Raw genomic sequence first — 13,610 nt, forward strand, 5'->3', positions numbered from 1 at the left:
AAGGTGCATTTTCAATGTAGAACGAACCTAGCTTAGAAGTATATCAGGAGCTTTCATTTCTTATATCTCTTTTTAAAAATGTTCGATTTATTGTGATTACAAATCCTGATGTTGCAACTTGTGTGATCGCTACAAAAAACATTTTCCATTTTACGTTCCTCCTCACCACAAAATCCATGCCTGAGCTTCTCACACAAGCTGCCGTACTGCTGTTGACACCGCTTCAGCGCATAAGGGATCCTAATTGCTGAGACCTGTTGCTCTGACCTCCAGCAGTTCCCGGCTGACTCATTCTGTTAAGAACCAACTGCAAAAGTAGCATCCATTTTTCAGCACCAAAAATTACAGAAAAAAAAAAATAAAAATCAACTTCTATAGAAATCACCAGTATTCAGTTATATGTTACTATCACACAACAAACTGAAGTTTTAATAAAAAAGCAATTACCAAAAGACAAGATACTTTCTAAATATGTTGTGCGGAAAATGATTACAGAAATAAGCTTCTAATATTCTATATCGATAGAGATAACACACACGTACAAACTAAGGGACAGAAAGACAATATACAGTACAAAAGTTTTATTGACATGAGTTTGGGATGACTGTTTTACGTACAAAGGTGAAGCGTTAGGAAACAGGTAATCCTTTCCTTTTCCAGGCTGAATTTGAGAAAAACACTACGTTGGAAAGTATAGGCATGACCATGTTGCTGTTCATAGCTCTCAAAACCATCTCCTGGCAGTTTGATCTCAAGAAAACTCCGCGCTTTGCTCCGCCAGCCAGCCGAGGTGTCTGGGCAGGGAGCGTTTCCACATTACTACACTTCACAAGCGTGTAACTGCAGCTACTGCAGAGACCGGGGGCATAATCCCCCTGTAGAAACTCTCCCTCGATGTGTGAACGTGCTCTACCTCTGTAGTAGGGGGTGGGGGGGAATTATAAAGAATTTTAGCTGCAGCTCAAGTATCATTTCACAGCAATTACATCTTAAATCCACAATAGAAATTGATAATTACATAGGAACTCGTGTTATCGCTACTACATTATCTCTGATAATACTGTAGTTCAGCTTGTGCTCAAACTCCTTTTCAGTAAAATCTGTTTCTGTAAAACACTATTATTTCTCAGATCCTTTTAAAACACTGATGAAGTATATAAAAGTTTTTACAGTATACAAGAAAAACAAAGTTAATAAATGATCCCATTTTCTTCAATTCTATTAAAGAATAAGAGTCTGAGAAAAATAACTTTTATTGCATTTTAATTTCTCAATCTCTTTCCTTTTTTAAAAGATAGAAGTTATAACGAAAATTCATGACATTTTAGATGAAGAGAAGCTTGAGAGAAACAAGATCAAAATTCAGCAGGCAGATGATGGGGAAATCAAAGTATTTAATATGGCTTGTAGCTGAAAGTAATTGATCTGCATTTCCAATCATTTTAGTTATTGCCACATTCCATTAATTTTTCGTTAAGTGAAGATAAAAACATGTCTTTAAAATGCACGAACAATAGCTTGAAGCCATTGCTGTACATATTGTGCAACTCATCTGAATGCAGTTTAACATGTGAACTTGATAGAATATATTTATGTACAGTATATACACAAACAGAATCCTGTGGTAACACCCCTGAATATTATCATTTAAACAAGTAATTTTCATAATAAAAGAAGAAAAAAAACCAAACAAACCACCTATGAAGGTGGCAAAACTGCCCATTTCTGAAGTTTAAGTCAATATAATTTCCAGCTGATTTACATAAGAAATAAACGTGGTCCTGTACAAACTTTACATTACAGGGAAACAGTTTATTTTCAAAAAATATTTACATATTTGAGTACTTGGTTCTTTGCAATAGAAATTATAAGATCATCAAAAATTTTATGGTAGGCAGGTTTATTTATTAGATTTTTCTATTTGTTCTTTTTTGTGCAAATTCCAAATCTCTCTTTTTGCCTTATTATCTGCCTCTATTTGCCTTGTATTACTGCTGCTGCTTTTTTTAGTATTCTGAGAAGGCTGGGTGACTTTACTTCTAGGAACTGGAAGAAAAGATTTAACTCTTGAAACACCCAACTCTGTCTTTGATTTACTGTTGCTGCTTTCCACAGTTCGACTGCTGCTGAGCGGACGCATTCCATCCTATGAACAAAAAAAAGCATTTTCTGTATAAGTAATTGTTGCCATTTGACCTGGAAAACAACCAACCAACCCTACCAGCCTCATGGAAACTCTTGGTATTTACAATCTTTTGCCATTTAGTATGACAGCTTCTTACTACTTGGTGAACTATGGCGCTTTGTTTGCTTCTTTGACTGAAAAGACATATCAACATCTTAGAGTACTGAAATAAGACAATGGGGTTTTGCCACTGCTATTGAAAAAGCCTTAAATTTGATTCTTGCATGTCTCCATTTCAGAGGAACATTTCACGTTCTTTCTTTCATTACTGTGGAAAAATGACAGCTGTAGCCACAGCTAAAAGGGAAAAATGGAAATTTAGGTCTTGCAGGCACAAAATTCAGCTTTAAAGCTTGAATAAAGATACACACTTTTTTTGTACCATCAAGGCCATAAATAAGAACAAAATAATCACAACAAAAATAATACTTCGAGAACAGAAGTTGAAAGGCTAGTTACATTTTAATATAACAGAAGTTGAAATATTTAATATAACAGAATAAAAAGATTTAATATAACAGAAGTTGAAAGGCTAGTTACATAATCTTACAGATTGCTTTCTTATAAACCAGATTTTAGCCTCTCAAATTATTTATGCTAAGAAGCTACATTCTTAAAAACTGGACCGTATTCACCCCGCCCAAATTTAGACAGCGGAAGTGCCAAAGTGAGGTGTGTTGTCACTTTTTGTTCCTTTGTAGACAAGGAGAAAGATGTTAGCTAAGCCAGTTTATGACGGTCGCTAACACATCTCTTTCATGAGAGGTGCCTACCTGACAGGAAAGGAGAATTAGGAACTTAACTGTTGGCATCACCTGAATCCAGGTCACCCTCTGGGCAGCAATATTAAAAAGTTCATTTTCACCAGCAGCTGCTGCTCTTCAAGTAAAGGTTGGTGGCATGCAAGTAAACTGTTCATCACTGTCTGTTCCTTATTAATCCTTGATTTCATCAATTTGTTTGGATCCTGGATCAAAGATTTTGCATGTCTTATCAGTTTTCTCTTTCTCGTTCACATACTTGAAAGCATTTTTTCTTCCAGCCAATTAAAAAAAAAATTAATTATGGGTATGTTGCCCTTGTAAGTAATTTGTCTCATTACTGTTGATAAGATCTCCTCTGCTCGTGCAGTATTGCTTTTGTTACCCACAGAATTCTATTTACTTTCAGAAAAGGATGCTTTTCTAATCTCAAACTCGTTTTCAGACACCAGTTCTTGCAGCTGCACAGGTTCAACATCATTGGAATTGCTTCTAAAAGTTTGACTTCTGCTTCCAACCTAAGACTGTGCTCTTCTAGATTTTTGACAGATTTGTTGTAGTAACGATTAAATCTAGAAACAAAGCTTGTCATTCTATTAGATCTCTTTCCCCTCTAGCAAAAGGTTGGGTTGTATTTCCTTCATTTTGGCCAACATTTCCTCACAAGGTATGGAAAATCAATTTTTTTAACCTGTATGAAATCTTTTGACCAAGTTCTTAAAAAACCTCAAAGGTAGCTAAGCTTGTTGTAATGGTTTCAGCTGGGACAGAGTTGATTTTCTTTTCAGTAGCTGGTACAGGGCTGTGTTTTGGATTCGGTATGAGAATTATGTTGATAGTACACTGATGGTTTTAGCTGTTGCTAAGTAATGTTTATACATAGTCAAGGAGTTTTCAGTTTCTTAGGCTCTGCCAGCGAGAGGGCTGGAGGGGCATGGGAAACTGGGAGGGGACACAGCCAGGGCAGCTGCCCCAAACTGGCCAAAGGGGTATTCCATGCCATAGAATGTCACGCCCAGTATATAAGCTGGGGGGTTGGCTGGGGCCTGTGAATTGCTGCTTCTTGCGCACTGGCCGGGCATCGGTAAGTGGGTTGTGAGCAGCTCTATCGTGCACCACTTGGGGTTTTTTGTTTTGGATTTTATTCCTCTCTCCCTTGCTCTCCTTTTCATTACAGTTGTTATTATTATATTTGATTTTATTTCAATTATTAAATTGTTCTTATCTCAACCCTTGAGTTTTACCTTTTGCCCTGATTCTCCTCTGCATCCCACTGCTGTGGTGGGGGATGAGTGAGTGGCTGCGTGGTACTTAGCTGCTGGCTGCCGTTAAACCATGACACTCGTCTACCTCCAAAGTCAATGCAGCTGTGCCTTAAATTGTTAGCAGGAATTTTAAAAGTAAAAAAATTAACTAGGAAAAATTTACATTAGAACAGGTAGGTCACCTGACTTACAAAATTATCCAGGCATTGCCACTATGTGGAGATTTGATTTGTAATGTCTGAAATTACGAATTTTAAATCTGAATAGCATGGCCAGCAGGACCAGGGCAGTGATTGTCCTCCTGTACTGGGCACTGGTGGTGCCGCACCTCAAACCCTGTGTTCAGCTCTGGGCCCCTCACTGTGAGAGGGAGCAGAGGGGCTGGAGCGTGTCCAGAGACGGGCAACGGGGCTGGGGAAGGGTCTGGAGCACAAGTCTTGTGAGGAGCAGCTGAGGGAACTGGGGGTGTTTAGCCTGGAGAGGAGGAGGCCCAGGGGGGAGCCTTGTCGCTCTCTACAACTACCTGGAAGGAGGCTGTAGGCAGGTGGAGGTCGGTCTCTTCTCTCAAATTACAAGCGACAGGACAAGAGAAATGGCCTCAAGTTGCACCAGACGAGGCTTAGACTGCATAGTAGGAAAAATTTCTTCACTGAAAGGGTGGTCAAGCATTGGAACAGGCTGCCCAGGGAGGTGGTGGAATCACCATCCTTGGAGGTATTTAAAAGCCAGACAGACGTGGTGCTTAGGGACATGGGTTAGTGATGGACTTGGCAGCGCTGGGTTAACGGTTGGACTTGATGATCTCAAAGGTCTTTTCCAACCTAAATGATTTGATGATTCTAAAATAATGTGTTTAGAGAAATATCCAAAAGCAGTATACCCAAATGCGGATCTGGAATGTTAAAATTGTTTGTTAGTGGACACTGTTCTCTGGATTTTAAATAAAGTTATGGAAAATATTCTAACGTTTTGAATATTTGGATATGAAAAAATACGGTAAGCGTGGTAAGTGATTTCATCCAACTGTAGTTTTTTTAATGCTTAGGTGTGCAAAGTTAAGCTATTTTCAGGGCTACTTCATTGTAACTGCAGAAAATAGACAGAGTGTCTCTAGGAAAAAAATGATCATGGTCAGGTAAAAGTGTCTGGACTGGACTTTAGAGGATCCCTGTTAAGGGAACAGAGGAGCCCAGTGAGGGAACACAGACAGATTCTGTGCTGGCTAAGGTTAATTGAGCCATGTGCTCAGAAGCCCTCTTGATGTTCAAAACCACAAGGAGCAAGAAAGAAAAGGGAAAAAGAGAAAGCACAATTTTAACTTTACTATCCAAAGAATGAAAACTAAGCAAGATACAACTCCATCTTCATATTTAATAGGGATGTTAGCACTCACAAACAATTATTTCAGTTTCTGAAAAGATGATGATAGTGGACCGATTATATCTTCCAGTAGTATTTAGCTTATCATCCCACTCTGAAACTGCTCTGAAATTAGTAAAGTTCGTTTACATTTAGACTATCTTTTCCCATAATCACCAAACTTCTAACACAGGGTTTCTTTTAATTTCTCATAAATAATCTGGCAATACTGAAAACCCTTTTAAAAAATCCATGCTATTTTTCACAAACTCTGATAATATCATGTCTTACAATTTCTACCACTGGAAAGCTTTGACACCAGAGCAGCTCAGTTCTACTTAAATAATAACACTTAGGAAAACAGTGGTCTGGAATTGTATATATTTGGGTAGTCACTACAAAAAAAAATAGTAGAAAAATAAACCATAAGCCGGGAATTATATATCAAGAATTTAAAAAACTTGTGTGCCTTTGCAAAGTTACTGAATAACATTAACTAGGGTGGGGGGTGGGGGCAGAGGAATGAACCCAGGGTTTTTATTTCATCTGATGCAAGTAACTTATAATGTCAAAGAAATGTCAACAGTACTTGGCTTAAGGAGATGGCTTTATGTAAACATGAAAACGGAAGCAAATACATCCATTGTTTAATAAATCTTAAGTTTCCATTAAAACACATGGAAGAAATTTGGCATGGTATGTCTAGCAAGTTTCCTAAGAATCATGACAGTTTATTCTTGTAATAAACACGGCACTGGAACACTAATTCTATGGATCCAATCAGGAATTCAGATTTTGGAGAAACTCAAGACATCTTCCCTATCCTACTACAAAACTCATTTCACCTACCTTTTGTGCTGTTGTTTTACTTGGGTTAGTACCACTTGCTGAAAATACAGGATTCTTCTGAGAGTTATTGAACATCAATAGCTCATCCTTAGAATCTGCTATCTAAAAAAGATAAGAAAATGGTGATTATGTTTTTTTTAGTTATTCACAGATTATGTTTCACTTTGCCAAATTTTGGGAGTCTTGATTTCATTTTCATATAGTTTCTGTGCAATGTAATGCATAAATATCCAAAGAACAATTAAAATACATTTCCTTTACTATAGAGTGCATTTGCGGGAGGTGGGTGATGAAGAGAGAGATTTCACATGGACCATAACCAGAAGAAGATGAACCATACATTTCCAGAGCAATACTATTCAGCGGAACTTCAGGGCAGTTTCTCGTTAAATTTTATTCAGCCCCAGAAACATCACAAAAAGGAATAATCCTTTTCTCTTCCTTCTGCCATGTTTCTCCCCTACTATTTTCCTCCAAACCTTGTGACCATGCAATAGCAGACAGAGTCTAATCAGCCCTCTGTCCTCGCTGAAAACTAGGTATTTTGTTCTGGGGCAAGCTGATCCAATTCCCTGCAACTGCAAAAGTACTCAATCCCAACCTAACAGAGGCACATATTCAAGTGAAAAGGCAAATTAGAGAGCAGAAGTACTTATTTTTATGGCAGCCTGAAATTCCATCACACGGAGAAAACATGCAACAGCACCCTTACTTCTGTAAGGCTCAACTAGGCAGCTCGGGAATTAACAACAGAAATTCCAGCCATGGATGGTTCCACCCATGGTGAGGAAACTGAACAAAAGACAGTGACATCTATCTCCTTCCTTATCTAACCCATATTTCCTTGAATTGTCAACAACGAGCAATTACATTTTACATGTTATTAAACACAATTTTAAATTGGTTACCATTTCTTTAAGCACATCCCATTCTTTCAAAGATAGATATGGTAAATCCCTGCTAAGTGACTGGTGATTAGCTTGCCAGCTTGGCTCATGTGACTCATGCAAGGACTGTAAATACTTTAAAAAAACAAAACAAAACAACCAACCCAAAACAAAAGACTCTAATAAAGGATTTCATTAAATAGGTTGAAAAATTTTCCCAAACACAGTATTTCTTTTTTTAATAAAAACTTTGTTGACTTCTAAGACTAAACAGAGTACTTAATAAAGGAAAACGAATGGACCTGCTGCTCAGGGAGATCCTAGAGGATGTAACACACTGCCTAACGGGATAATAGCTTAAGACTAACTCTGTCTGTGTTTCAAATGGTACAGAACAGCTGCTCCAGTGTGAACACAGCCTGTTGTCACAGCCATCCTACTTCAGCTGTGCTAGGAGGCAAGAAGGAAAAGAATAAATAGCTACGGCTACAGGGAGAGCCTGGATGCTTTTGGCGTAGAAGGACAAACGAGAAAGATCCACAGCTCCACCCTCTGCAGCACAGAACTTAGCCCCAAACCTGTAAGCCTTGCAAGCATCCTTCACCCTCTGCTGCCGCTGTTAGAGAACTAGGCCAATCCATTCTTTCTTGCTCGGGGCAGCAAAACTGCGTTTTGCCTACGCAGCAGAGGAGCTTTGAGACAGTTCAGTAATGGCTGATGGGATTACACTAAATAAACAAAATGTGCTATGCATATTAGGAAAAACTTCCTATGTCTAAAATTACAAAACAGTTTCCCAGTGGAAGTGATGATAGCATGAAAGATAACATGGGGAACAATAATGCAGAGGAGGTTATTGTTGCTAGCATTTATGAACTTATGAATTGCAGCCTCTCCAGCCTCCACTGCAAAAATCTCTACCAGATAAAATAGTGAAGGTGTAATTTAAAACCAGAACACTTACACTCCAATTATAACTTATTAGTTGACTTTGGCTTATTTCCAAACAATTTTATAATTTTCTTCAAGCAGTGCTTGTAAATTAAAAATTCATTTTAAACACATCACAAACAACTGCATATGGCAAAGTAGTAAATTATTTAAAAGCCTTGTGTTTACCTTGCTTATATCAGGCTCAGATTTGCTGGAACACATACTTTGAAGTTCCTGCACAAGATCTACCTCATCATCAGAACCAAGGGACAGCCTTTGCTCCAGATTTAACGTTCCCAACTGATCCTTCTCTGAAGATCTTGTTCAAAAAAAACCACAAACAAACAAAGAGAACAATTAAAATGAAGCTATGACACAGAATTTTAAAATAAATATTATACACACCTGAAAAATAGTAGGTTTTTTTCCAAGTGACCTTTACTACCATGAACAAAAAGAAAATAGCATCTAATTAAGTGGCAGCAATAGTTGTTACATCATAAGGTATCTTCTTTCTATTCAAATTATTCTCTCCATTCTGAAATTCTAACAAAGGATTCTTCTGCCTACTACCTTCAAAGATTCTCCTCTTTTAAGATGGACCAAATGAAATTTATTCCACTCCTTTTTGGGGGGGATTTGACTCCTAACACTTACAAAAACCCTGGCATACCAAGAAGCATAAACATTCTGTGCTCTCTGTGCCTGTGAATGTGGCAGAACCAAGGTTTCAAATTGAAGTAAAGTCTCAAATGCAGTTCCCTCTGGCTAACTGTACACTTTCCTAGGGGAACTCTGTAGCGTTTAGACTAAAGCACATATACTACACGCTTTTGAATTGCCATTCAGTAAGCTAAGAGAGCCAAAAGAGTTTTGAAAATATAATGCCAGGTGAGAAAAGCATACGGTTGGCTTTTCGTGGCAGGGTAAATGTTACATAATGGTCTTAAGTAATAGACTGTTACATAAAAAGGCATGTAGTGCTGCAAGGTTTAAAATACAGAAATGGATTCTAAAATTATCTTGAAGTATATAAAATTTTCTCTCAGAACTGAGAATTAAAAAGGATTCCTTTCTTTAGATGTAGAACCAAAACATTACCAAATAGAAACTCTTAATCTATTAATTATAATGTGCTGGTTTACAACACAATTTTATTATCTTTACTGTTTGCTAAGTATTACAAATACCAGAAATTAAAACTTACTTTGTGGTGAGAGAAGCTCTTTTCTTACAGTTTGGCTGCAACACAGTCCTAGATTTTATAACTGCACAAAAGACAGATGGACTTATTAGTGTGTTACCATGTGTGTTTGTTTCTTTATTCTAAAATCTGTGATAAACAAGGAAAATGTGTTTCTGTGTACTGGTTAATCATATCAATAGACTCTGTCAAAGGTCAGAATGCATCCCTTGAAACTGTTCAGAACAGCAGTCGGAACTGCTAAAATGGCAAATGGGGCATGACTTGCCCAAGCTTTTGTGGATATAGAACATGAGGTTTCTGTGCAAGGCACCTGAACCACCCTTACTGCTTCTCTCAAAGAGAAATCGCTTGTCAACAGGAAAAGATTTAAGCTTTCTTCGTTTAAGTAAAATCAAACAACTTACCCTTGGAATCGGGAACCGCATTTGATTCTGATAGTCAGAAATGGAAGCCTATTTAAATTCACCATTCCATTTTTTACTTATATTCACAGATATTAACTGGAGTCTAAGAACATTTTCAGGTGCAAGACACAGTATAAACCATCCTCCTTCAGGTTACATTCATTTGATTTCTTAAATCCTCTTAGTGGAATTAGGTGAATTCACAATTCAAACACAGAACTCACAAGCAAAATCAGGACATTAGAGCTGGAGTTCAGAAAAAGCAGATTTCTTTCTGAACAAGAGCTGAAGAAATGAATAGCTCAATTTAATGTTACAAAGTACCAGGCATCAAGTATTTCAGTCTTTTATATATGAGGTAATTGAGGCTAGAATCTTACTGTTTCCAGAGAGAGAGAGAGAGAGAGAGAGAGAGAGAGAGTGTGTGTGTGTGTGTGTGTGTGTAAGCCTCTTTCTCTCTGCATCCCTTCCTAACTCTTCTCTCTGAAGGAGTTACCTTCATTTTCTAAAAGCAAAATAATTTGATTTTGTCCTCTAGAAGCTTTCCTGTTCAATACTGTATTCAGTTATGGTATTCCCAAGTTTTCTTTCTAGACAGATGTGTAATTTTAGAAGAATGAAATGTTGCTTCTGCACATACCCAGATGTTATCCCTGTGTAGTAAACAGCTTGTTAGACGGCTTGTGAGCTTGAGGTAAAAAGACAATTCAAAAGTGTCAGCTACTAATACGACTTTCACATACACACACACAGACTGTCACATAAAGCCTTCTTTATCAAGCAGCCTGCTAAAAATGATGTGGAAACTTCATGAAAACCTTACAGTATCTGTGACTACGCAGAGGTTTTTACATTTAGTTTTTGCAATTAAAAAGAAAATCAAACAAAAATCTTCAATTTAAAACCAGAGACCTCTTGCTTCCGCTACAGGGCTTCTAGATTATTCTACTCAATTTATTTAACAAGACTGAACAAGGGATGCATGATCTTTTTATTATTATTTATTTATTATATTTTATTATTGTAGCGAAGCTACAAAGTATGTGAAAAAAAAAAAGCAAAAAAAGAAATACTGTAAATCAGGTGCAGCTCTAAAGAGCACCAACCAAGTAATGAAGTCTTTCCCTCATCTGGTGCTGGGGCAGAGAATGATAAAACATCATTCCATGCAATATGAGGTGGAACCACTGCTGAATCTTCCACCACCTGAACTAAAGCCTACCTCATTATCAGGACAACAGGAAAGGCATTAGAACAAACAAACAAAAAATCAATAATTAATCAGGATACCTCACAGTCACAACAAAATTATTTGAGGGGAAAAAAAGTAAACGATTTTTTACTGATGAACATAACCATGAGCGTCATTTCATTGAGAATGTTTAATTCATGACGTAGAAGAAAACTGAGATTCCTATCGACACAGGTCAAGCACCCACACCTTCTTTCAGAACTGAAAACGGAAAGCTTTACCTTCAGCGTTTGTCTCCTGCTTATTCCATGACTGGGGGGACAAATGGCCTGACTTTTTGCGAGGACTTGTGCTCACTTTTCTCCAAGAAGCATTCTCACCTCTTTTCTTACTACAATTTTTGTAGCTCGAAACCACAGATAAAGGAAAGTTTCCTCCCTTAAAATCTGCTATGTAATTATCTAGCTCTGAAACAAAAGTAGAACAATGTTAAGAAGAATTGACTCTTGCAAATGATTCCTCTTTGACTACCTTATACAACTACTTAGTTTAGTGACTGTAAATGCTTTTAACCACACACCTCCCATCATAACTATAGTTACGTTTTGTGAAAGTTTTAAAAAAGGAATCCAAGAGTTAAAAGCCCCACTCTGGCAACGTACAACTACTTGCCTTTCAGACTGTTCAGTTACCTGGTCTGGGGAGAGGACAGCCATGCAAAACAGCTTTATTTAGCAAGATACTGAGAGCAGCTTTAACGACAGCCTGTTGACCTTGGCTAGGACTTTTTTTGGCTATGGCTTGTCCTGGTACAGATGGTCTTTTCACAGAGGCTCTGGAGAGTATTGCTTCTTGAACTCTGGGAGCTATCACAGCATTCCATAACCTGGACATCCACCTGTAGGCACACAAAGAATCCCTTAACTTCAGAGAGAATTATAAACAACCCAAGATTTTATAGTTCAGGTAACATATCCAATTCTGCATTTTCAGGAAGCACATATATTTTGGACTTTGTATTGTACCCCATTTCAGAGGGGAACTGATTTTATTTAAAGTGGGGTATATTTGTTTGTTTTATATTAAATTATTTGACCTAACTTTCTTCAGGCTGCTTTGGCAAACTATTTACCATCTGATGGTTTCCTTCTTCAGGTAAGGACCATAAAACATCTTTTCCTTTTTAAGGCTAAAAGAAAGAATGTCCCAGAAAGATGCACCTTCATGTGTGTACAACAAAAGCCCCTTGAGAAGGTTCCATGCCTGCAGGTGTTCATTCATTGCCCGCTGGCTGCCAGCATGGGAAAAAGGAGGTATTTAGTTATGATTGCACCCTTTCCAGTATTCTTCCACTTCCAAACTTGTCCAGTTCACAAGACCCTTCTATTCATACAGCTGCCTTGCTCTCACTCTCCTTTTGTCTATTTGATCTATGGTGAACTGCGTTTCCAGGATGCTGTGAATTTTCCAGATTGTCTGGTTTTGAGACTGGGTCTGATCATAAAAAATTGATTTAAAGGGACGTGGCTCTTCTGGGACTTTTGCTTTTCTAAGAGAGAAATATTACATTGTTTTTAGCTCAGAAGTGACAAATCTGTGTTAGGAAATAAATAAATGCTATTTCTTACAGCTTATAGTTCTCAAGGGATAAAAGCTAGGAGTTTCAGGCTTAGGGCTCAGCTCACATCTATAACAGACACTGAGACAATCTTTTTTTAGATCAAATCCATCTCTTTTTTTTTTTTTTTCTTATACCCTCTTATAAGAGGAAGATGGTAAGACTGAGAGTCAGAGGGTTTATACTGAAGATCTATAAGAAATTATAGGTTATAATGCTGTGTTTCAGCTTCACAGAAATCCATTCAGAAAAACTGAGCGCTAAAATGTGTTTGACTTAAATGAACCATTTTGTTGGATATGTTGATACATAGAAATCATCCTATTACCCAAAAGATTATGACAACATTTTTGGCTTTATTTTTGTTTGTTTGTATTGTTGTTTGTTTGGGTTTTAAAATTTGATTGTACAAATCGTTTGATAGATGTATTTTTGGTTAGTTATGAAGCACAAAATTGAATTTTTATGATATATAACCATGCTACAAAGTGCTGGTATAACCTTGAGAAAAGTTACATTAATTAGAAAAATAATTAGTAGAGTTGTTAAAATAAGATGTAAAATGCATATTGGTGATGTTCCTTCAAGCTTCCTTAGCATAATGTTGTAGATACCATTACATATAGATACAGTCTACTTCTGCTAGCTGAGTTAAGCTACCAAAATAAACAATTGCTTTCATTTTAGCAATAAAGAACTCTACCTCTCCATTTCTGCCTACGTAAGCTTTTGGCGTTTTGCAATCTGCTAGCATAAATGGTGAGAAATGAATGCTGAAGAAATAAAATTAATTGAGCCCATTCTAATCAAACAGTTAACAACTGATGGGCTGTACAATGCCATCCTCTCTAAGTAAAAAATCCAACCTGGTGCTTAAATTCAGTCTTATGTTTGTGCTCATCCTGACCAAGTCCCCAGTTCCTTGATATAGCGGATACTCAGGAAAGGTA

At 37.3% G+C, this 13,610-nt stretch overlaps 1 protein-coding gene across 1 annotated transcript in view; it reads right to left on the bottom strand.

Annotated features, from left to right (window-relative positions):
- Positions 1-566: 566 nt before the first annotated feature.
- CTTNBP2 (cortactin binding protein 2) overlaps positions 567-13,610 on the bottom strand; it is a 90,873-nt gene continuing 77,829 nt past the window's right edge. The window contains exons 18-23 of the mRNA XM_055712329.1: positions 11,735-11,940; positions 11,324-11,509; positions 9,447-9,507; positions 8,426-8,558; positions 6,420-6,521; positions 567-2,146 (exon numbers count right to left, since the gene is read on the bottom strand). Coding sequence (XP_055568304.1) covers positions 1,901-2,146; positions 6,420-6,521; positions 8,426-8,558; positions 9,447-9,507; positions 11,324-11,509; positions 11,735-11,940 — 934 coding nt within the window. The 3' untranslated portion in view covers positions 567-1,900. The remainder of the gene's footprint in view (positions 2,147-6,419; positions 6,522-8,425; positions 8,559-9,446; positions 9,508-11,323; positions 11,510-11,734; positions 11,941-13,610) is intronic.

Source organism: Falco cherrug, chromosome 5 (assembly GCF_023634085.1).
Source record: "Falco cherrug isolate bFalChe1 chromosome 5, bFalChe1.pri, whole genome shotgun sequence".
Taxonomy (NCBI): Eukaryota; Metazoa; Chordata; class Aves; order Falconiformes; family Falconidae; genus Falco; species Falco cherrug.